This window comes from Cavia porcellus, unplaced genomic scaffold, assembly GCF_034190915.1.
Source record: "Cavia porcellus strain 051 isolate PalLab524CR breed Dunkin Hartley unplaced genomic scaffold, mCavPor4.1 scaffold_5, whole genome shotgun sequence".
Lineage (NCBI taxonomy): Eukaryota > Metazoa > Chordata > Mammalia > Rodentia > Caviidae > Cavia > Cavia porcellus.
The window spans coordinates 34,856,702-34,878,465 of record NW_026947488.1 but is presented as its reverse complement, the minus strand read 5'-3'; the positions used below and the strand labels follow the sequence as shown (position 1 = coordinate 34,878,465).

Here is a 21,764-nt window from a genome sequence, read left to right as displayed (position 1 = left end):
TGCCCTAGTGCTGGGTGCACTGCTGTGTAATAAGGCCCTGAGCTAAAGATGTTGGGAAAGAGAGAATTTAGCATAAACTTATACCCAACTTGTAAGCGTACACTTCTAGGCCTTTTTCTGTCTTTACACCAACTATGCACTCAATATTTGGCTTACATAAAGGGACAAACTAGTGACAGGTACTCTGACAAGGTCCCTCTGTGACAGTGCTTGGGCTCCCTCTGCTGGCACCTTATTTGCTAATGAAGAGCAGCCTCTATCCTGTTCCCTAGTGCAATCAAATGTCAATACACAAGATTCCCTGAGAGTCACAGCAGAAAAGCAGCGATCTAAGTCATATAATAACAGCAGGCTGAAGCTTGGACCTGACTCATTGCCTGTCCCGGACATTACACAATTCCTGTTTGACCCACTTCAAAGAGATGAACTCTAATTCAGTCACCAATTCATTCCTCAAAAGCCTCACTCAACTAATAACCCCAAACTTTAAAGCACTAACTTTCTCATTTCTTGATGGCATAGATGATACAATACTATTACTAAACCACTGCTTCCTAAAGCTCCATGTGAAAGAGCTAAACAATGATCAAATAAGGATGACCTTGCTCCCTCTTCCCACTGACAGAAAAGTCTGCACAGTTAGGCTAAGTGTGTAAGCTCATCAGTTACTTTTTTCCCCAAACATGTTTTTCAAAGCAATTTCACTCACCCTTAAGGCTTCCTTAATCAATCTTATTAAATAGAATAAAGTTCATTCTTCAACAACCTAAATTCGTGTTCCAATTACCCTTGGTACAAGGTTGCAAAAGCAAGACTAAGAGTATAATTTCCCAACTTTTCAACATCACACACGAAACCAGTTCAGGCTTCAAAGCACAATAGATGTGCAGCCACTCAGCATCTTGAGGCTTCCCCGAGATGACGGCTTCCCAGGGCCAGGCAGCTCCAGTCCTGCCAGAGAGCACCTTCGCAGAGCCCGGAGCAAGGTGCGGAGCCAGCAAGGCAGGGCTCCCCACTGGGACCTGAAGCCTCTCTAGGAGGGAAGGTAGCTGGTACTCTGCTACTTTCACAATGCACCCCAACAACCAACAGAACCTGCCGTCCTCACAGCCTGTGAAGGCAGTGGACTGATGCCCCGACTGAAAGGTGGCTGAAACTGCGAACAGCTAGAAGTGTTCCCACAAAGGAACAACTCCCAGACCACCTCCTAGGGCTGTGCATGTGTGTGCGTGTGTAACACAGTTATTCACATTAATGGAAACATATGGCTTCCAGTCTCCCAAAATACAAACAGTTCCTCTCCCCTAATACAGATAACTCCCCAAGTTCTGCTGCTGCCAAAGGGTCAGAATGACACATCACAGTGTCTGTAGGGCAATCTGTCTTTCTTGCTTATATAACTAAAACAATTTTGGTGGGTGATTACTAACATAGATTAGAAATAAAAACATGAAACACTAAGTGAAAATAAAATTACCATGCATGGAGATGGTAATAAACTTGTGGCCAGAAAGGAAAATTTGAAGTGTTGGGTGTGGTGCCTATCTGTAATGCCAACACACTGGGAAGCTGGGGCAGGATGATCACTGGTTGGAGCCCAACCGCTGGAAAATGTTAACTTAAAAGAGACTTTGTCTCAAATATAAGAAATAAAAAAGGGCTAGAGATACAGCCCTATGGGAAGGCAGGAAACTGAGTCCAGGTTACTGACAGCACGATTTATCTGCATGTTATCAGCGAGAGGCTAGCAGGATGCACTCAAGTGGAGCGACTGCAGCACAAACGTAACCCTCCACAGTGCCAAGCAGGGCAGGGTGTACGCACTGACGGGGCTGCTGCATGCTGCACATGGGTTGGTCTCCTAACAGGACAGTCACAGAGGACAATGGCACCCTATTCTCTGTAACAGAGAGCATCTGGCACAAGACTAGGAAGAAACTCGCTGCTGCAGCCATCTGAGGAACCAGAGCAGCAGACTGGTCTCCAAGTTACTGTGCCACGTCCCTCCACTCTCTGTTCACACCTGGAACAGGGACCACAAAGGAGGAGAATTAGACCCAGCTGGGCCAGCTCCATTTCGTGCTGTTGCCCGGTTCCCTGCTGCTGCCTCGCTGCAGGCTGGCCTGGGCACTGCAGGGCATTTTGCAGTGCCCATAGCTTCCACCCACTGAAAACCAGGGTAACCACCAAAAACACCTCCAGACACTGCCCCAACTTGGCCCCAGTCAAGAGCCACTGTTCTAATATATTTGATTTCTGTTGGAACCATGTAAACACGTACAGGAACCAGAATCTGAGTACATAAAACACAAAGCTATATGAGAACAAAATTTCCAAAATGAATCTATTAATAAAAGGAAGAAATTTTTGTGAAAAAACATTCCAGAAAAACTAGTAAAAAAAAAACTTTATGGAAATAAAATACACTATGCAACAAAGTTTTTCATCAAGAAAAATCTTTTTGGGTATGTATCAACCAAATAGGGGGCAAAATTATTTAAAATATTTTACTAATCATCTCAAATGAGCAGAACTTTTTCAAAACCAAACAATCAAGCAATTAATGCTAATCAGTAATTTAACCGATGGTGACTGTTTCTCCATGTACCAATCCTGCTGTTTTATCCTTCCAGTGTTTCGTAAAGTCTTCTAAGAAACTAAGTTCTCTGTTTCAATCCAAATAACTTCTTTCCTCATATTCTATAAATTAAATAACAGTGTTTGACATACCCATCAGGATTTATGCTTTAATTTTGTTTTGCCAAACCACAGTGTAACATAATTTAGTGCCACAGAAAGCCACAATTCTATTACCTCCAACATTAAAAAAATACTAATGTGTCAGATTTCTGAAGTTACAAATGGCAAAAAAAATTTTCCTTCTTTAATAATAAACATTTAGTCTATCTTAGAATCACTGCAAAATATCTAGACACAGATGTAATGACTGACTGTAGAAAAGTGAATTCTTCCTTTGCAGTAACTAGGTCAAAAATTGTTTTGGTACTGTAACATCATTTTTTAAAATAAACTATTGTAATAACTACATATGTATGATATACAATGTGTTGTCTTGATTCATATATATACTGGATAGTAATCATATGGGTAATTAGCATATGTATCACTTTAGACTTTTATCACAGCTTTATCATGAATCCATTCAAAACCCTCTCTTCTAACTATTTTGAGATATGCAATCATTACCGTAAACTATATTCACCCTGCTGTACCATATGCTATAACATCTTAAAAAAAAAAAAAAAACAATGTGTAAATTGTACCTGACTAATTTTAGTATGAGCTGGCTAAATTTCAAGGAGATCATATATTTGTCTTGGAAAGTAGCACTTATTACCATTTTTTTACTCATGTTTATTATCACTATGATCTGCATAAACTAGTCACTTTATATACAGTTATGATTTGTTATCTATAACAAGTCTTATCTTCATAATTATCCAGAATTTTAATTTTTTTTGGAAGACACAGCAAGCATTATAATACTGACATGCTCCTAATGTTTGTAACGTTTTTTGTAAGAATCCCTTTCTGTAGGCACGCTCTCCAAGACAGCATCACATTTCCACTATTAAAACCCATGGGCCTAGAACAGCCTTCTATTCTCAAAGAGCAGCAGGTTCCAGAAGCTTCTGTTGACCATCTAACACCTACAGCCTTCTATTCCCAAAGGGCAGCAGGTTCTAGAAGCTTCTGTTGACCATCTAACACCTACTACACATCTCACCACATAAAACACAGTTAGCAATATCCACTGAGCTAACGCAGCATGAAGACAGGCAGCGTGTGAGATGTGGGAACAGCGACAGAGGAAGGAAGGCCCAGAGGACATGAAGAAGCCCGGGGGCAGGAGGGGACACACAAGGTGGCATTACAGTACCTGACAGCCTGTGGGAGCAAGAGGAGTAAGAGAGACCAGGTAAGAGAGCGCTCACGGTGTGGAGCAGGAGTGGAACACTTTTAGCAGCAGGCAAAGCCTCAGAGAGGTGGACACAGTTGCTGATAGACTGGCTGCGCTTAGCTTCCGGGAGAAATAAAGTGACATCATGTCAGAAGCATATCAAGACCTTTCACTGCTTTTTTATTATTCTATTTCTGGGCTCCCCGTACACATTTAAAGGAGGCTGTGGTAAACCTTAAAGATAGTCAGTATAGAGTATAGCATTTAGTATCAGGTTATGTAAATACAGCCAACTTTCAGCCAGTCACTCTGAGACAGCAGTGGACAGTCCCAAGGAGTCCATTCTAGTCTAGTGCCCTCTGCACTAGGCTTTTCCTTTTTTCTAGTCTGCATCAGAGTTACATTTGGGCTGTTTACTCAGACAGACATTACAATCCCTTTTACTCACTGAGGGTCACAAAAACGCCACAGTGAGAAGAAAAATATGCCTGAGATGAAAATTCTTCCATAAGAAATAATTCAGAAACTGGTTTGCTGAGAGATGACTGTATTCAAAAGCAAATCTTTTGTAAATTAAGATATTCTAAAAGCTCAAGAACACCTGACAGCTACATTGAACATTAAAAGATGCAGTACATGAAAACAAGGCTAAAAATCTCCATAAAACATTTTGTACTATGTTTCATGCTTATTAAATGTGTTTTCTTGATACCAATTTCATAGTATTTTCTACTATGCTACTATTCTACTATGCTACTAGTAAAAGAAACATTTGAGCAAATGCATGAACAGAGGAAAAAGTACGTATCATATACATATACGTAAAACCACAATCTATAAAATCTATTTTATCCTTATACATATAAAGGTTTATTTGTTGTATTATTTTTATAGACTTCTATTATTAACATGAAATGAAATGAACTACAAGTAACAGTGGCACAAAGCTAGGCGAACTTTTTACTTTATTGCCAACTCCCTTTGCCTATTAGAATCCCCAGTCACAGGACAAACCACAGAGTAACCACAGTATCAGCCATGCATGGAAATGATGAGTGTCATAAAAATGCCAAACTGGCTCACTTCAAATTTCCTACGAGATCTGCACACTTCTCCATATGTCAGAGACTTTCATTTAAGAACTGCTCTAAAGTTTTCCTGATAGAAATCAAATGATTCTTCTTCTATAAAATATGGAGTGCTTCATGTGGAAATTAAGATGTGCTCTAGTCACTCGCAAACTTTAGACATCTAAATTCTGACCATCACTCATACCCAGGAATAGGACTTTCCTTTACAGCTGCTTGCCAAGCCTCTATAGTTGTATTCCAATGATCTCTCAGTTAAATTCACGGTTATTTCTCTACTCTGCAACTGCATAGTTTATATTTTAGGTTTCATATTCATTATCTCTCAAAGGTTATGTTTCCAGTTTAAAAAAAAATACAATTCACTGCTCCAGGCCTGGCTTATGGTGTGTAAGCATATATTCCCCAAAAGCCTTGACCTGACTGTAACAGTGTTTCATCTGCTAGGAGCACTAAGTGGTGAGACCTGGCTGGCTGAACAGTGCTGAGCACTTTTAAAACACTGGTGCCTCTACCACCACCCATACCAGCTTCTGTGAGAATGGGGTGCAACATCTTCAGAGGTCATATTAGCAAGGAATAGCACATGCAGCACTCAGTGTACAGTAATCTGCTGTTGCAAACATGTGAGGATAAAACACAAAAAGTGTTTGCATTGGCACTTTTACTGTCATTGTGATCCAAGAGTGGCCTGAGATGGGGAAAGTTGGTCACTCAGACAAGGTGGTAACTTTTGTCAAAAACTTCTAATTTCCTTCTGAAGGATCCAGTGATAGAACAAAGGAACTGGAATGATACAGGAAATGATAGAGGAAATTGGGGAATGAACATCCTCAAAGACTGCCTGGTACCAGGAATGAGCTCTCTCCTTAGAAGTAGTAGGAAGGAAAGCAAGAAGACACAGAACAGGCATTACAGGTATGCAGGGTGGTAATTACCACCAAACACTCTGGCAAGAATCATGAGGTCTTTGGGTTAAGTACATTTTCATTAAAAACTCCAACAGGAGGGGCTGGGGATTTAGCTCAGCTAAATCCCGATAAAAAGGAAAAAGACAAAAAAGACAAAAAAAAAACCAGGATTCTACACTATCTCTATTAAGCTTTTAATAAAGCATTGTAAAATATGGTAAGCTTGAATCTTTGTTTTATGGTCAGAAAGCCTTATGATTTTCTGAAGTCAACATGCTGAAAGGCAGTTACAATTGCATGGTATTATTGCTGGGAACAACTACCGGAAACTGAGATGTAGTTGTTTTAAACATAAGCTGCAGTCTCAAGCCACTGCAGAGAAGAAAACTTTGTTCTCATTAAGCACTGGATAAGATCTTTAAAAGACTTTTCATTTATGAGTAAAACTCAGTGAAGCAGTAAAATCAGCTAATTCTTGGTCAAGTTCTTGTTAATTTGAACAGGTTGCAAAGATAACATCCATCACAGGAACAAAAAACTCAATTTTCCAAAGAAGCAAAAAGCAAAAATGTCTCTATCCAGCCCTGAAAAGTGAGTGTATCCTCCTTTTTCTTTGCTAGAATGGTTACACGCTCTTTTGAGATTGTGACTGGTTTAACGATGACAATAATGTGACTAATGGCGCATTAGGAATCTAGTTTCTTCAAAAACAGCCCTCTATTTCTTATACAACTGTCTCACTCATTGTTAACATCTCAAGGTGTTTTCCACAATGGAAAGTTTAGAGGATTAAATATCAAGAGCTGAGATCTGAAAAGCAACTAGAACAAAAAGCCAGGATGGAGAAATGTTTCATCTAAATTCTGAGTAGAATTTTAAAACATTTTATTCCTGTAAGATGCTTTTAGCTAACAGCCAGCTTTCTCAGACTGATCTGAATTATCACTTACCAGTTGCCTTTTGCCGGACATTGTTTCTGGCCTTCTCCACCCCAGGGGCCCCAGATGTGGTAGCACTCCGGAACCGCATGGGCTCGGTCACATCCGGGTGGCTCCGCCAGCTAAGAGAAAAGGATCTCCCCACAGTGGTCACTTTCTGAGACTCCAGAACACAGCCTGATGGAGAAGACGTGAAAACAGTCTGAAAGCTGAATTCATCACCTTTCCTGCATGCTCAGCAAGGGAGCACACGGGATGACAGACAAAAGCAGACCCCATTTCTGATGAGGAAAACTTCCCTACACCACAGTTCAGGACATCAGTGACAGGCTGGCAACCTGAAAGTCCTTGTCACCGAATAATCTGCACCTTCACCATATTCACTTCAGAATACAAAAGAATACGTTAATAACCCTTTCTCAACACAAGAGAATGAAGTCAAATGAAGTTACATGACTGTTCTCAGGACACTTCCAAAACTGCTATTATAAACCAAAACCTCAGAGAGCCTAATGTTAGAACAGTATTGCATCCTGGAGACCCCAACTCAAAGTCTCCTTCACAGATCCCCACAGAAATCTGACCATAAGCATAATAGAGATGTGGTCAAAGCAGCAACATAATGAAAATTTATAAATAATACAACACTTTATTTTAGAAAAACTCCAAAAACAATACAGCATTGCAATCAGAAACTGACCTTCTCTGGCTGTCACATTATTCTGATCAATTATTTCAGAGAGGTCAAGAACCCAAAATACAGGAGGGCAGAGAATTAGAGACATGGGCTTGGGCTCAGACAGGATGACCAGAGGTGCCACCTGCAGCCTGCTTTCACAGCCAGTCTCTCAGCCTGGGTTTGCTGCTGTCACTGTCTATCACTTGGAAAGCAAGTGTTTCCATAATGAATATTTAAATCCTACTTTAGGAGCAAACAATCCAAATTAGAAACACGTATTATGATCACTATTTAAATAATTTATTCTGTGCCACTGTGAAAAGTGTGTTTACATGGAGGAGGGGAGAGAATATTGCAGGGTGATGAGTGTGTGCACGTGTGTATGAGTGTGTGACATCGGTGGCCCCTCTGTGGCGCACAGCGTGAAATGCTGCACAGAGGCGCAGAGACCCATTTCTCCCTGCTTGAGACTGGGCCTACCTTTGCCTCGCTGCCTCTTCTCCTTCTGCTCACTCAGCTTGTCCAGAGGCAGGTTTGTCATTTCGACTCCATACACAGTTCGGGCCAATACCGCCGTCAGCGAGTCCATGATGCTGGCCCATTCGCTGACAAGCTCCTCCCACTCGGTGAGGGAGGACAGCACGCCCAGGAAGTCATCCCAGAGCTCCCGGGAGATGAACACACAGAGGTTTGCTCGGATCCATGCCACCATGAGTGTCTAAACCCAACCACACAAGAGAACCAGACAAGGAAGGTGTCATACTGGACACGGTATCTTGTCGCTATTATTAAAGCTTTAAAATGAAAAATACTTTTGGATGTAAATTTTCTAATTCTCAAAATGCCTTTGTTTAAGTGTGATGATTATTCAGTTATCACCATGCCCAGCGAGACTGCCTGGTACTGTTCCGGAGTGGCTCTGTCCTGCACACGAACTCCTTCCCAGCTCTCTAAGGGGCCCCAGCTATGCTCTGCCCCTCCTGCGGGCTGCCCTGAGAGAAGAAGACGAGGAGGGGACGCCCACGCCTCCCTGTCCACTCCAGACCCTTGCTCAAAACGGCTCTTCGACCCTGCTCAGCCTATTACCCAGCACCTGCCCTCAGCAAGGCAAGCTCCAGAGCTTCAGCATCTTAAAACAATCAAACACTTCCCCTGGCCCCAGGTCACTCCAGGAAGCCAACTTCAAAAGAAGGCAGTGGCTTACTCCTGGACCTCACCACCTTACCTCCCTGACTGCTACACACACACACACACACACACCCATGACTCCACAGAGTCTGTGCACGCAGCCCAGTTCATGCCCTGCCAACCCCCAGGCTCCCTGGAGAGCTGCACTCCTGGTCATGCCCAGGGCCTAGGTCCATGGGTCGCACACTCATGAGCCTGTGTCCTGCCCACATCTCCCTCCTGCGCCACCCCCTGGTCTCCCTGTCCAAGGCCCCCTCATTCTTCAGGTAGCAGTGGGGACCCCTATCTTCCACAGATGGAAAATGGCATACAGATGATTTTAGAGATAAAAAGAACTTTTAATATGAACACATGAAAACTGAAAAATATGAATCTGTCTATAATCTGGCAGGCTTATTCTCACCTCTAGACAGAGCATATTTAAAGTGATCTTTTAAAAATACTTCTATGTATTTCATGTTGACTACACTTTTTAAAAGGATAAAAACACAAAGTAGAACCACAATAGTTAAATATATCAAAAAACAAGATTTAAAATTCATTTAAGATCTGGTACTAATATGAATAATTTTTAAAAATTAAGAATCACAGGAAACAATTATTTATGAGTAGTTATTGAATACTTTTATTACTAAAATGTCAGCTTCTAACTATTAATTTATACACTGATGTTTTCATAAGAAATGAAAACCATCCTGATGTTGCAGTAAATACTAGCCTAGCAATGAGTATCAGTATGTCATCAGACAGTAAACATGACCTCAGCAGGATAAAACAGGGGAACACTGGCAACACGGCTTGCTCACAGGGAGCCCTGCGGACAAAGCTGGCTGCTGGGATGCAGCAGGAAGCCCTGGGCAAAGGGGTGCTCCAGCTTTGCTTTGCCGACTAATTGTAAGGCAAGGAAGAGACAATCTCTGGCGGCTATGAGATTCCCGCTACCGAGGAACACCCAGGTAACAGCTATAACCAGCCCATCAGCACAGCAGTGTGAGGTGGTAGAGGGGTCTGCACTGAGGCCAGAGGGCAGCCTCTTACACAAAATGGGGAAGCCCGCCTCATCAGTTATCCTGAAAAGGAGAAGGAAAGACAGATCCCAGACTGGGGTGTGCCACTCACCTGGCGTGCGATCTGGAGCCCTTGGTCCTGACATTCACTATTGCCTAGCACAGAATCTGTATATAAACGCTGCACCTCTAGGTGAGCATGGTATCTGCCTGCAATCCCAGCACTGAGGAGGCTGAGGCAGGAGAGGATTATGAGTTGGAGACCAGCCAGGACCACACAGTGAGACCTCAACTCAAAATAACTAAACAAATCTAAATGAATTTTTACCCTACTCCCCAACCACTGCCTACACCCCTCTGCTGCACTCTCAGGGCCTGACTGCCAAGCCACAGATGGCTCCATCTGGGAACAGCAGGTACATACTTTCCAGCCACCTTCAAGGTTGCAGTTAGCACAGACACATATTAAAATATCACTTCAGGCAATCACCGTAACTTGGGAAACATTTAAATTTCCATTATTTGAAGAAGTCTGTGCCAGGTGTGGTGGTACATCCCTGTAATCCCAGCCCTGAGGCAGGAGGCTGAGGTAGGAGGATTGTCATGAGATCGAGACCAGCCTGGGCTACAAAGGAAGCTCAAGGCTGGCCTGAACTGCATAGCAAAATGCTGCCTCAAAAAGACAAAAAAAAAAAAAGTTGTTACCCAGATTACCTACTGACAGAAAAAGATAAAATCTATAGAAAAATCAAAAGAAGATAAACAGAAAAAAATGATAACTTAAAACTCCTGTCTAAAAAAAAGGTTAAAAAAAAATGCAATCACCCAGCCACTGTGGACAGATGGGACAAGGGAATCCAAACGAGCACTTTCCCCACCTGCCAACCTCTGAACCATACCCTCTTCTTCTCCTTTCTGGATCTCACATGAGGACTTGGGAGGTCAGCAGATGATGTGAATCCCAAGACCCCACACTGCTGCAGGACCCCCGGGGAGGAAGGCATCCTCTCCTGACTGCGGATCAGCCACATTGCCTGGAAGTCCCACAGCAGAAGTCAGCAGCCTCCCTCTCGGACAACTGCAATGGCATCAGAGTCATACACATGGGCCCAAAGATGCAGAAGATCCATGGATAATCTGACGAGAGTTCTCCATTACTGAGGGAATTCCCCCAAATCCAAACCAACTCCAAACTCCACAGCTAGAGACTGAATTCTCATTTAATTCTACACCCAGTTCACTCTCTAACCCCACTGCACACAATGGGCAGGGCAGACGGCTGGTGAGAGGAAGCAGCATTCCAGCGCTCAGCTCAGGTCCACCTGGAGGCCAGGCCTGGCGCCTGGAAGGGTGCCAGCCACCAGACCTCTGTGCAGAGGAAGGAGAGCAGAGCTCGCATGTCCAGGCAGGCAAGGGCAGTGACCCGTGCTACTCTCAGTTAAGCAAAGGCGGGCATGGGTAAAATCCACACTCCATGAAGTAGGCAAGGCCACAAGGGTAAAGGAGAGCTACTCAGGAAGCAAGTCACCATATGGCCTCCAGCCCCCTGGCCCTGTCAGAAAGCCAAGATTATAATCGCACTAACTTATTGCAAGTTAATTGAACAGCTGGGTCTTCATTGTTACCATGCAAACATTTAGCTTTAAATAGTAACTTCTCTTTCTGCTGCTTTTATTTGCATGTGCTACCTGCTAGTCTACATTTGTTCCTTCTAGACAACTGCAAAAGGACGGCCAGGGTCCGCTCCCCACGGGTCAGCGCCTCATGCGCCATGCCTCTTCTTTTGCCCCCACCCATGTGCCAAAACCTTTATTTATGGAGGTCACATCTTTACACAACCTTTCACACTGCTTTCTTTCCAAAACGCCCCTAAATTCCCATCTCCTTGACTGTGGGCAGTGCTGTAGCTGATTGCTGTCCTGGGGCCTGAGTGTGTCACCCCCTTCCCCATCCCTGCAGGCAGCTATCAGGCTGACCCAGTCCTGCTCCCCTGCTCCCTCCCCGCTGCCAGTGAGGCACAAGAACATACAGTCCTCTTCCTCTGGCACTCTGCTCACACCCAGGTCAGCTGGTCCCTCTGAATCTTTGATATCAATCCTGCAGTTATTTGTGTCTCGACCACACTATCCTCTTCTGGACCACCTTCCTGGCAAGCAAACACCCCTGCCCTCATCCTCACACATGCACTCTCTCACACTGAGACCTTTTGCAGGCCTTGTCCACGCTCATTACCTCTACTGCCTGGCTCGCATTTTTTTCATCAGCCCATTCTCAATGGCGTATATCTGAGCCAGAGGTCTCCTGGCTACTGTCCTCCTCCTCTGATGGGCAGGGAACCCACCTCTGGCTCTCCTCCAGCTCGCTGGCCACCTTTTCTCAGATCTGGGCCTGGCTTCCTTCCTTCTGCCAGCCCTGGAGAGGCCTCTTCTCTATCTACATGTCCAGCCCTGGGGCTTAAACACAACTGCCCAGCATGCTGCTGGCACTCCAGCTTCCACCCACTCCCAGCTGCTATTTATCTTATACCTCTCCAAATCCAACTGCCCCTCCACTGTGGTCTTTGGCTCTTGTTACCCTCAAGTAAGGCAGGGGAAAGCAGATGGTGAGAGAAAGGAAAGCCTAAAAGCCCAGCATTAACTGCAAAAAAGTAGATCATACTGGTTAAGCCAGAGCTAAGAAAATTTCTAAAAATTCTATGTTAATTTAATATTACCTATTACATTCCAATGATTAACACTCGTTTGCTGTAAAATTTGATTCATCTCTTGCATTTGCAGTTTTAATAAAAAAGACTTACCCTAAACAGTAACCCTGCCAAGCTCTGAGCAAATGAGTCCTTTACTTGTTTATCCTTTGGCTTCTGCATGACAGCTTCTGTTATCCTGAGTAGAATCTGCAACATCTGCTCCCTGGGCCACCCAAAGTAAAGCTCAGATTAATAATTACATCTCCAAAGAACTTTACAGGTAAGAGAAACACTTTTCGAACTTCACCAACATTGATTATCATGTTCTATTCCAAAGTATTAAAGTTCTGTATTCTACTTATATCACAAATACCACATTTTATCAAAATAAAGTTCTACAAATATGCCTCCGAAGTCCACACCAAGAGACGGGATAAGAGCTCCTACCCAGCCTGACCCCCTGCAGAAAGGATGATGAGATGGTGGTGGGGCAGTGCCAGTACCCTGGAGATGCTCACCCTGGAGAACAAACACACAGCAGTCTTCAGCTTTGCACCCATGACCCTGCTTAACTTGGAGGCCTCTCCATCTACCTTTGTCACAGAGAATGAAGCTGACTTTCTGGTCTTGGTTCTGGGGAAACCTGCAGTCTGCACCACAGCACAACTAAGGCCCAGAGTCCTGGCGCAGGCAGAGGGCTGGGAAAGGTTGCCTGGATGCCAACAGATAATGCGCTGGGACCTGGAAGGTCCTAACAGCACCTCGTGCACAACTAGGCTAGGTGGTCAAGACATCACCGTCGTGGAAGCAGAGGCTCAATGTGAAAGTTCTCTGTGGTACACACAGATCACGGAGACAGCAGTTTAGGCTGACATGGGGCACTTTTTTTGTGTACAGCCAGGGTCCTACTCCAGGGTCTTACCTACTGTCTGTTCAGTCCCTTCCTGGGCTCCATGGAGACACAGTGCCCATGGTCTGTCCTATCCCCTGAGGAGGAGGCGCTGGCTCCTGGGCAGTGTCCCATAACCACCCGCCCAGCTTTACTGCTCTGTTTATGGAGGCAAAGCCGGTGACAGGGCAGAGCAAGCTGTCCAGTACAGAGGTGCTCACTCCCAGCTCCCTTCCACTTTGCTCCCATGTCTGCTTGCACCATATGTGACACTGCATCTCACCAGTCTCTTAAGGGTACAGTGACACAGGCGTGGCCACTGTCTTGGCCCAGGGCCAGCACTCTCCTCCACTTGTTTACTTGGCCCCACATAGCCAGGGGTCCTGGAAGTGCAGGGGAGTAAGGGTGACCCCATGGCTGGTGATGCAGGCCCAGTCTGAGGAGGAGATGGGGAGAAAAGGCAGCATGGGGCCAGCCTGAGCCCAGCGGCAGCAGATGGCAGCACCCAGTGTCACCACTGCCAGCTCACAGCACTTGAGGCTTTGGATGACAGGCCAATCATTCTGTACCAGCAGCTGCACACCATCAAGTGAGCATGGTAAGGAGTCCTGACAGCTGCTGTGTCAGGACCACTGCCTGGCATCTCTCTGTCATAGCCCTGCTGTAAGCCACCATCCCACAGCCCCAGAAGCTGTACACATTGCCTGTCCCTTTGCCTGGGGCCTGGAGAGCTTCTGGGAACACAAGCTGAGTATGCAACACTAGTGCTCAGGAGGACACAGCTGCCTCTCCTGCAGCTTGTCCTGGGATGCCCCAACTCCTGCCTCCCTCTCTCTCTCACCTGACTTTTGGTTCCTGGATGCACAACCTTTGACCTTTCCCCACCATCAGGGCTTCTGCCTCTGCCACTCCTACCAGGAACATTCCTGTGTGACCTGCCCCAACACACGTCCTGGAACTCCTGGACCCTCCCCAGCACTGAATTCCTCCCCACACTTTGAACTGCCTGCAGCTTCTGTGTGCACAATGCTGCAGCTTTCCTGAGGCAGGGTCTTGTCCACTCAACTTCCCCTGCACCCTTGAGGAGGTGTGTACTGGGGGGAAAGAAAGAGGTGCATGGGGAGAGAGGAAAGGGAAGCAGAAGGACTAGAGAGGGAGGAAAGACAGCAATCATCTAGTACTAAAATACATGAAAACCTCTGTCTGAAAAGCAGGACTATACCCTTCTATAGTCTACTATTTTTATGAGTATTTACAACTATTTCTATAATTTTTCTTTTTATATTTTTACACGGAAATTTCTGAATTATTACAAACAGTGCACAATGGTTCAATTTTATATCCTAGAATCTTCACTGAAATAAGATTATCAAAAATATCAAAATGCTATTGGAAGCATGGTTTACAGAACTCAGTTCTCCAAGGAAAGGAACAATTGGTACCACTGATATGGCAGCGGTCTAAGGCACAAGCCTCTCAGCTACAAGATGCCAGCACTTCTCCTTGCCCTTGACTCCATATCATCCCTATGGCATTTAACTGTTTAAATGGTCACCTGACATTCCCACTTCAGTACTGCTTAACAGCAATGTTGGAATTTGTAGCTTCAAGCCATCATTTTGATACTTGTGGTTTGTCAGGCCCACCCTTCCATGGCCTTCAAAAGGAAAGGTTAGACTCAGTGACCTGCAGCTCCTGCCATCCAGCCTGCCTGGCTGCCTGCCTGCCCACCAAGTGCATGCAGACTCCTGGCAAAGCTTCACTCTTGCTGACTCCAGGGTGCCCAGAGGGTGGTGTGGCATGGGAACTCCATGAGGAAGGTGCTCACCCACTGGTGTGTACTGGCCCAGGGCTGGTAGCTAGGAGTCCCAGAAGGGCACTCACTTGGGACTTCTGCAGCAGGGCTGGTGGGTCACAAGACAATGGGACAGACCTGAGAGGCACCTGATGGCAGAAAGTAATGGGAAGGTGTGGGAAGCAACTATAGGCTTTTTGGTCTGCTGTTGAGAACACAGAAACAAACCAGCAGGATGGTGCGTTCATAGTTGTTATGGGAGGAGGACAGGAAACATATACTGTACTGTTTGCCTTGAGGGAAATAACTAACAGAGAAACACAAAAAGAGAAAAAGGAAGGAAGGGGGTAAAAAAATCACAGTTTTATGAAGACACTGAAGTTGCTTTGTCAAAGTGAACTTAAAGCATAAAACTGAAGCAATAAAAACCAGTTTGTAGCATTTAGTGGTAATTAACCCCTACTGGGCTTACAACGAATGACAGTATAAAATAGCACACTACTTTCCCACAGAACTGCCTGATGACATTTAAAGTGAAAAAAATCTGCTATTAAATAATATGATTACTTAGTTTGAAGGTATTTTAAAAGACAAAAATGAAAATAAATGAACTATAAAAGTATTGGGTACTTACCTTTCTCATAATTCACAGGGAACTGTTACAAAAGACTATTGTCTTATTCTTAACTTTGTAAAACCATTAAGTAAATGGAAACTTTAATATTTTAATTGCGCAAAAACAGAAACATCTGTTTTACAATATAATTTGTAACAAACTTACCATGTCTTTTTATTCATTGTAAGCTCCATTATCATATGCCTAAAAATAATCAAAACGGCCTTGCAAGCATCAACTTGCTCTTTCAAGAGCACAGGAACTTCAGCACAAGGTTCCAGCAAAAATATGTTTGCAGCATTTGTCAGAAATACCTGAAAATCAGCAATTTTACATTAAAAAAATATAGCTAAAAATATACATTGGAACAAATCTTGCTTAAAAATAGTGTCAATTTCATCAGCATGTTTAACAGGGAAACAGATGATGCAGTAAGATACAAAATCTAAGTGGATTCTTTAGAGAAAACCTGGGTTCATAAAGGTCTAGATCATTTGCTGGCTACTCTGTGCTCTGCACTGGCCCCTTATGAGCCACTATCCTCTACCAGCTGAGTGGGAAAATGAGAGGCACTGTTACCGTTGGTGTCTGGATGTCCCCCAAAGCCTCATTCTGTCATAGGTGGATTTTTCCAGAGGTGGCTGGATCTAGAGTATGTGACGCTGTGGTTGATTCGTGATGCAATGCGAGGCTCAAAGGGTGTGGATGCTGCCTGCCCTGAGTAGCCTGGATAGCATACAAGGGATAATAGAGAGATGTGGTCATCCCTTGTTGTTTTGCTGCCTTCTGCCTGCCATGGACTGTTTCTCCTCTGTGATGTCCGTCTACTGTGCCACTTTGCCTTGGAGCCAGCTGATTATGAACCTCTATAAACTGTAAGCTCAATAAACCTTTCTCCCTTTAACTTCAGGTGCCAGGTATTTTGCCTCAGCAACAAGAAAACTATCTGAGAGCCCAGCTCTCAGGCAGTAAGCTGCTGCCTCACATCACTACTCTAGAGGAGGGATATGAGATCTATAAGGATGACACCTGTGGCTGTCAGCCTCAGGTATCCTGGGCTGCTGATCTGATAAGGATGGGTCAGCTTTGTCCATCTGAAGGCAAAGACCTGTAATGGTTCCCCAAGAGCCTCACACACTCATATTGTGGGGCAGGTGGTTGGATTATGGAGGCACTTGCTGTTAGAAGGTGGGGTCAAGCAGAAGCAATGGGTCACTGAGGCCATGACCAGGAAGAGTTTACCTCTCTTCCTAACTCCTCCCTTCACTCTCTCACCCTCCTGTCTGCTATGAAGTGAGCAGCTTTTCCTCTCACATACTCTGGAACCATGCCTTCCTCCTTTGGAGCCAGCAGACTAGAGACTGAAGATGTGAGCAAAATTAACCTTTCCCCAGTTAAGGTGTGAGTCTCAGATACTGTGACCCAGTGAACAGAAAGAGACTAGGGCAAGGTACTCTTAGGTGTCCTTGTGCTCAGTTGTATAAACAGAAAGCATGTGGTAGTAAACTCCCAAAACAATGTGCAGTCTGACACACTGATTAAAATCAGCATACTTGAAAAGCAAACAGGTAAACTAAAATGTTGAAAACATTTAAAGTTCTACTTTGCAAAACTAAAAAGAGATTATGTCATAATTTTCCAGGAAAGTTTATAGACCTAGCACTTGGGGGTGGACTGGGGCTAAGGCAGAAGGATCACTGTAAGTTTGAGACCGACCTGGGCTACACAGTGAGTTCAAAGCCAGCCTGTTATTACAGAATGAGAGCTTGTCTCAAAATACCTAAAAATATAAATAAATAATTCTCCAGGAGGGAAAAAAAAAACAACTACAATAGCTGACTGCATCAACGGTTAAGAATTTATATCCTTTGAGTATGAAAAAATGTAAAATATTTTTTAACTAAAGAGTTACAGCAGTTGCAGTGTAGTTTCAGAGATGATATACTAAAAAGGAGTAATACAAGTGATATCCTGAAGTATAGATCCTTTTAATTTAATCTATTTTGGCTTCTTCCATTTGAAACTTTTGTACATTCCCAGGAAAAAGAAAGTAGTCTTTGCTTTTTGTACTTTTACTTTTAATACAACAAGAAATTGCCAAATGCATGAATATTTATTACCTTACTGGTGTTAGGCAAAACAAAACAAAATTAGCTTGTCCAAACTGTCCTCATCAAAACAAACACAACAGAGTGTTACTGCATCAAACCTCCATTGGCCCCTTTTCCTATACACCAAGGAGAGGACCAAGGAATTGCACATATAAGGGGAAAAGCCATTTAAATCCACAATAAATGCTTTTCAAAACTGCAGAGCTGTCTTATGGTGGCAATCCACACAGAAGGGCAGTGCCATGGATGGAAAAGGCAGGGACCCCTCCAAGCACTTCTGTGACAGGGACACAGGCCCCACTTAAAAGTGGCACCAAGTAAAACCATCTGAATTTAAAAGTTAATTTCAAATTACCTGATGATTTTTAAAACGAGAAAGTTCATGAGTGCGGTTTAGTAAAATGCTCATCAGCTTAAAAGCCAAAAGATACCAGTATAATGAAGCCATCACCAGACAGGGACAGAAGCCTGGTATCACTGAAAACCGAGGGGCATGTGGGTCATGCCCAGCTCTCCCAGATCCTCACCTGGCTTCTACATGTGAGGCCTGCAGGGACACAGCTGCACCCTCAGAGGCGGGCTGGGGTAGGGCCAGCAAGCAAGGAGTGAGAGGTGCCCTGTTTTACTTCTGTTGTTAACAAACCTTTGTGATGTGGGGCCAGACAGGGAACCACCCACCCCTCGGTTTCCACTAAAAGCACGAGATCTAGAGAGGTGAAGCAGTGAGCCAAAGCTGCTCCTTGCAATGCTTCACATGCTATAGATTCTATTTTACCTGTTAATTCAGACAAACACCTCAAAACTACCACATCAGTCATTGTTCATCTGAAACACAGACGACTTTAAAGAGCAATATTGCTTATGTGGTTATATGATCACCAAGTTTATCTTGCAAATCAGAATCCAAATAGCTACTTGTATGTGCTTAGAAGGAGTTTTTGAGATTTAAATCCTAGACATTTTCAATTCACTGTATAATACTCCCTCTTCAAAAAATGGCAACCAGTTCTTACATCTTATTTAACTAGAAAATAATTCTTCCTGACAGGTGGTAAATTAGAAAGAAACCTCCGAAAGTGATGATAACTATCTCTTCCGCAGGAGTAAAGAAGACAACTCCAAACACACCTGCAGCACGGCCTGGGCCCCGGCCTTCACACTGGTGCTGTCCTCCTCGGCCACACACCCTCTGCTCATGGCGCTTGTGAAGGAATACGTGCGCCCCCAGCTGGAAGTCCGCTTGTGACCGGAACCGTCTGACGAGGCCTTCAGAAAACAACAATCTGTTAATGACACGGCAAGAAGTGTGTGTTTGCCTGCTGAACTCCTACGCTGGCAAAGCTCCACACAGGTATCTCCTGTCTGCTCACCACTCTACCTCCACCACTACAGGCTGTGGGTGTTGCAGGACGGGACCAGGAGTGTTTGATCCCTGGGGAGCATGGAACAGGGCCAGACACACATGGAGCCCATACTTACCCTTGTGCATTTTTGACTTCATGATTGACCTTTAAAATAACTTCACCAATATTGAAAGGTCAAAATTATGGAATTAATAGATATACAGTGGAAAGGAGCTGCTAGCTTTAGTCCTTTCAAATGTTTAAACCCAGTTGCTTACGATAGAGTCCAATGCACAAGGAAAGTTGGCCCAAGCAGTCTACATTTAGTTTCTTCTAATGCTATTTATTTAAAAACAAGTCAAAGAGAAGGCAGTGTCTTTTGAGTCTTCTCACACACAGATGTGTAAGTCTGGTGGTTTATGAAACATCTCTCTGTGACAGTGATAATCACAGCTGTTGCGTGCATGTGGTCCTGGGTTTAGGAGATGGCATCTTTCTGACACAGGTCCCACTGAAGTCAGCAATTGCAGAACCCTAACAAGGCTAAGCGAAGCTCTGCCTGGCCACATCCACACAGGGGGCCTTGATCACGCAGGCAGACTGAGCTACAACACACACTCAACTCAAAGGGCAAGAGAGGGGTTACCTCCTTTGCATCAGTCTCTGAAACGTCTAGTTTTTCAGCGTCTTCTTGAACGGTATCATTTTTATCCGGTTCCTCCATGAACACAGGCTTTTCCTGGAGAATCCATTTTCTGTACACCTGAACCACTTTCCTAGTTACAGCTATCTCACAGGAAGGCAACAGAAATGCCTGAAAGGAGAAGGAAACTCCTTTAACACACACACGCTTAGGCCGCAGAGCTGACACTTGCAATGACACTTCACTGACTTCCGAAATACAGAGGTCACAAAAGCACTGCACAAGGCCATATGTCTTCAAGTACACCATGCAGCCAAAGAGAAATGATGTTTCTTTAACTAGGCCAGAAAACATGACATGATTTGAAAATTATGTTCTGCACAATTTTTCTTCAAAAATCATCAAGCTTATACTTACACATGTATTTTAATTGTCTATATGAAAGAATTGTAAGGGCACATCTTGGCACTTGCCCCAGAGAATCCAAAACTGCTTGTGAGAAAAAAGATGCACTGCCACCCCCTGGGCCCAGCTGCACTGGGCTCACCTCAACCCCAGTTCCATGGCATCACGTGGCAGGAAAAGCTGGCAATTGCTCTAAGTCAGGGTTTTGCTAAGTAATTTTTCCTTAGTTTTCCTTTACCTTTCATTTATTTTCCTTCCCTCTTTCACTTATTCCTTCTTCCTTCCTTCCCTTCCTCCCTTTCCCTCTGCATCCCTCTCTGCCTTCCTCCCTTCCTTTTGACACAGCTTTCAATGTGTATCAGATACCACCAACGACAGGCACCAATGTTAACTGGAGCACTGGCCACTGGTCACCTGCCATATTGTGGGTATTTGTAGAAACTTTATTTTACCATCAAGTAACAACCTACATATTTGTACACACAACTTTTCACATACTATGATAATATCCCAAAAATATAAACAAGAACTTAAAGGGGAGATGCATTTGGCTTTTGCTTTCTAGGTTTAAGGGCTACTTCTGTGTATGAAGTGGGCAAAGGATAGGCACTCTGTATTCACGATGCTGTAATGCTTCAGCCAAGGACACTGAGCCCTGGGGCACAGGAGGGAAGGTTCTACAGTGAACACCCACACACTCATACCCTTGACTGGACCAGGAGTGTTTGTTTTATTTGCCTTATCACATATTTATCTGTCAAGCTTCCTTCAATCCACTTTTAGTTTTAATTCATTTTAAAAACTACAAACATTAGCACCCTTTATCCATAAATATTTCAGCAAACAAATCACTGGCTGGAGTCTAAAACTTATTTATGGTACTTTATTCAGGTAAAATTTAAAACAAAGAAATCCAAAAGTCTTAAAGAAACCTCCATTGGACCAGTTTTGACAAATGTAGAAAACTATAAATTTAATTTAAAGGCATACAGACAGAAATAAAAGTCTACTCTAGAGAAAAATAAAATTGTGGCCAGCTGTCGTGGTGTGTGCCTGTAGTCCTGGTACACTGGGAGCCTGAGGTAGGAGTACCTCAAATTCAAGTACAGCTTAGGCAACTTCATAAATCACAAAGGCCCTATCACAAAATACAAGGCTGGGGGTGGAGATCCTGTATCTAATCCCTAGTACCACTAAAACAGTTAGTTAATTAATTAAAATAAAACCAAACTTGTTTGTACAGTCCAGTTAATATGATATATAACATATTAATTTAAAAGTAAGAAATAAGAAAAGTCAATTTGACCAAAACCATGAATTAAAAAAAAACAGCTAACAGGATAAACACTGGACCATATAGGTAATGACAATATCAAAAACTAAGTACATCAAATTTTTAAAAATACAAATTAGCTTACCCCATGGACCTAGGGGCTGCTGGAATCACTGGCCTCACCCCTCTCCTCACTCCTTAGACCTAGGGGTCCAGTGGGATCGCTGGTCTCCCCTCTTACTTGCCCCATAACCTCAGAGACTAGCAGAA

General features: G+C 43.8%; 1 protein-coding gene across 15 annotated transcripts in view; it reads right to left on the bottom strand.

Moving 5' to 3' along the window:
* The window catches only part of Ralgapa2 (Ral GTPase activating protein catalytic subunit alpha 2), a 256,314-nt gene that overhangs the window by 154,652 nt on the left and 79,898 nt on the right, over positions 1-21,764 (bottom strand). For 12 of the 15 annotated variants that reach the window (XR_010047469.1, XR_010047470.1, XR_010047468.1 and 9 more), the window contains exons 11-17: positions 19,820-19,987; positions 18,959-19,096; positions 15,885-16,033; positions 12,531-12,642; positions 8,019-8,256; positions 6,872-7,036; positions 3,902-4,042 (exon numbers count right to left, since the gene is read on the bottom strand). Coding sequence is in view for 11 of the 15 variants with exons in the window: in XM_063248624.1 (XP_063104694.1) it covers positions 3,902-4,042; positions 6,872-7,036; positions 8,019-8,256; positions 12,531-12,642; positions 15,885-16,033; positions 18,959-19,096; positions 19,820-19,987 (1,111 nt within the window). In the remaining 4 variants the exon portion in view is untranslated. The remainder of the gene's footprint in view (positions 1-3,901; positions 4,043-6,871; positions 7,037-8,018; positions 8,257-12,530; positions 12,643-15,884; positions 16,034-18,958; positions 19,097-19,819; positions 19,988-21,764) is intronic. The other 3 variants (XM_063248627.1, XM_063248620.1, XM_063248622.1) reach the window with 1 other exon arrangement.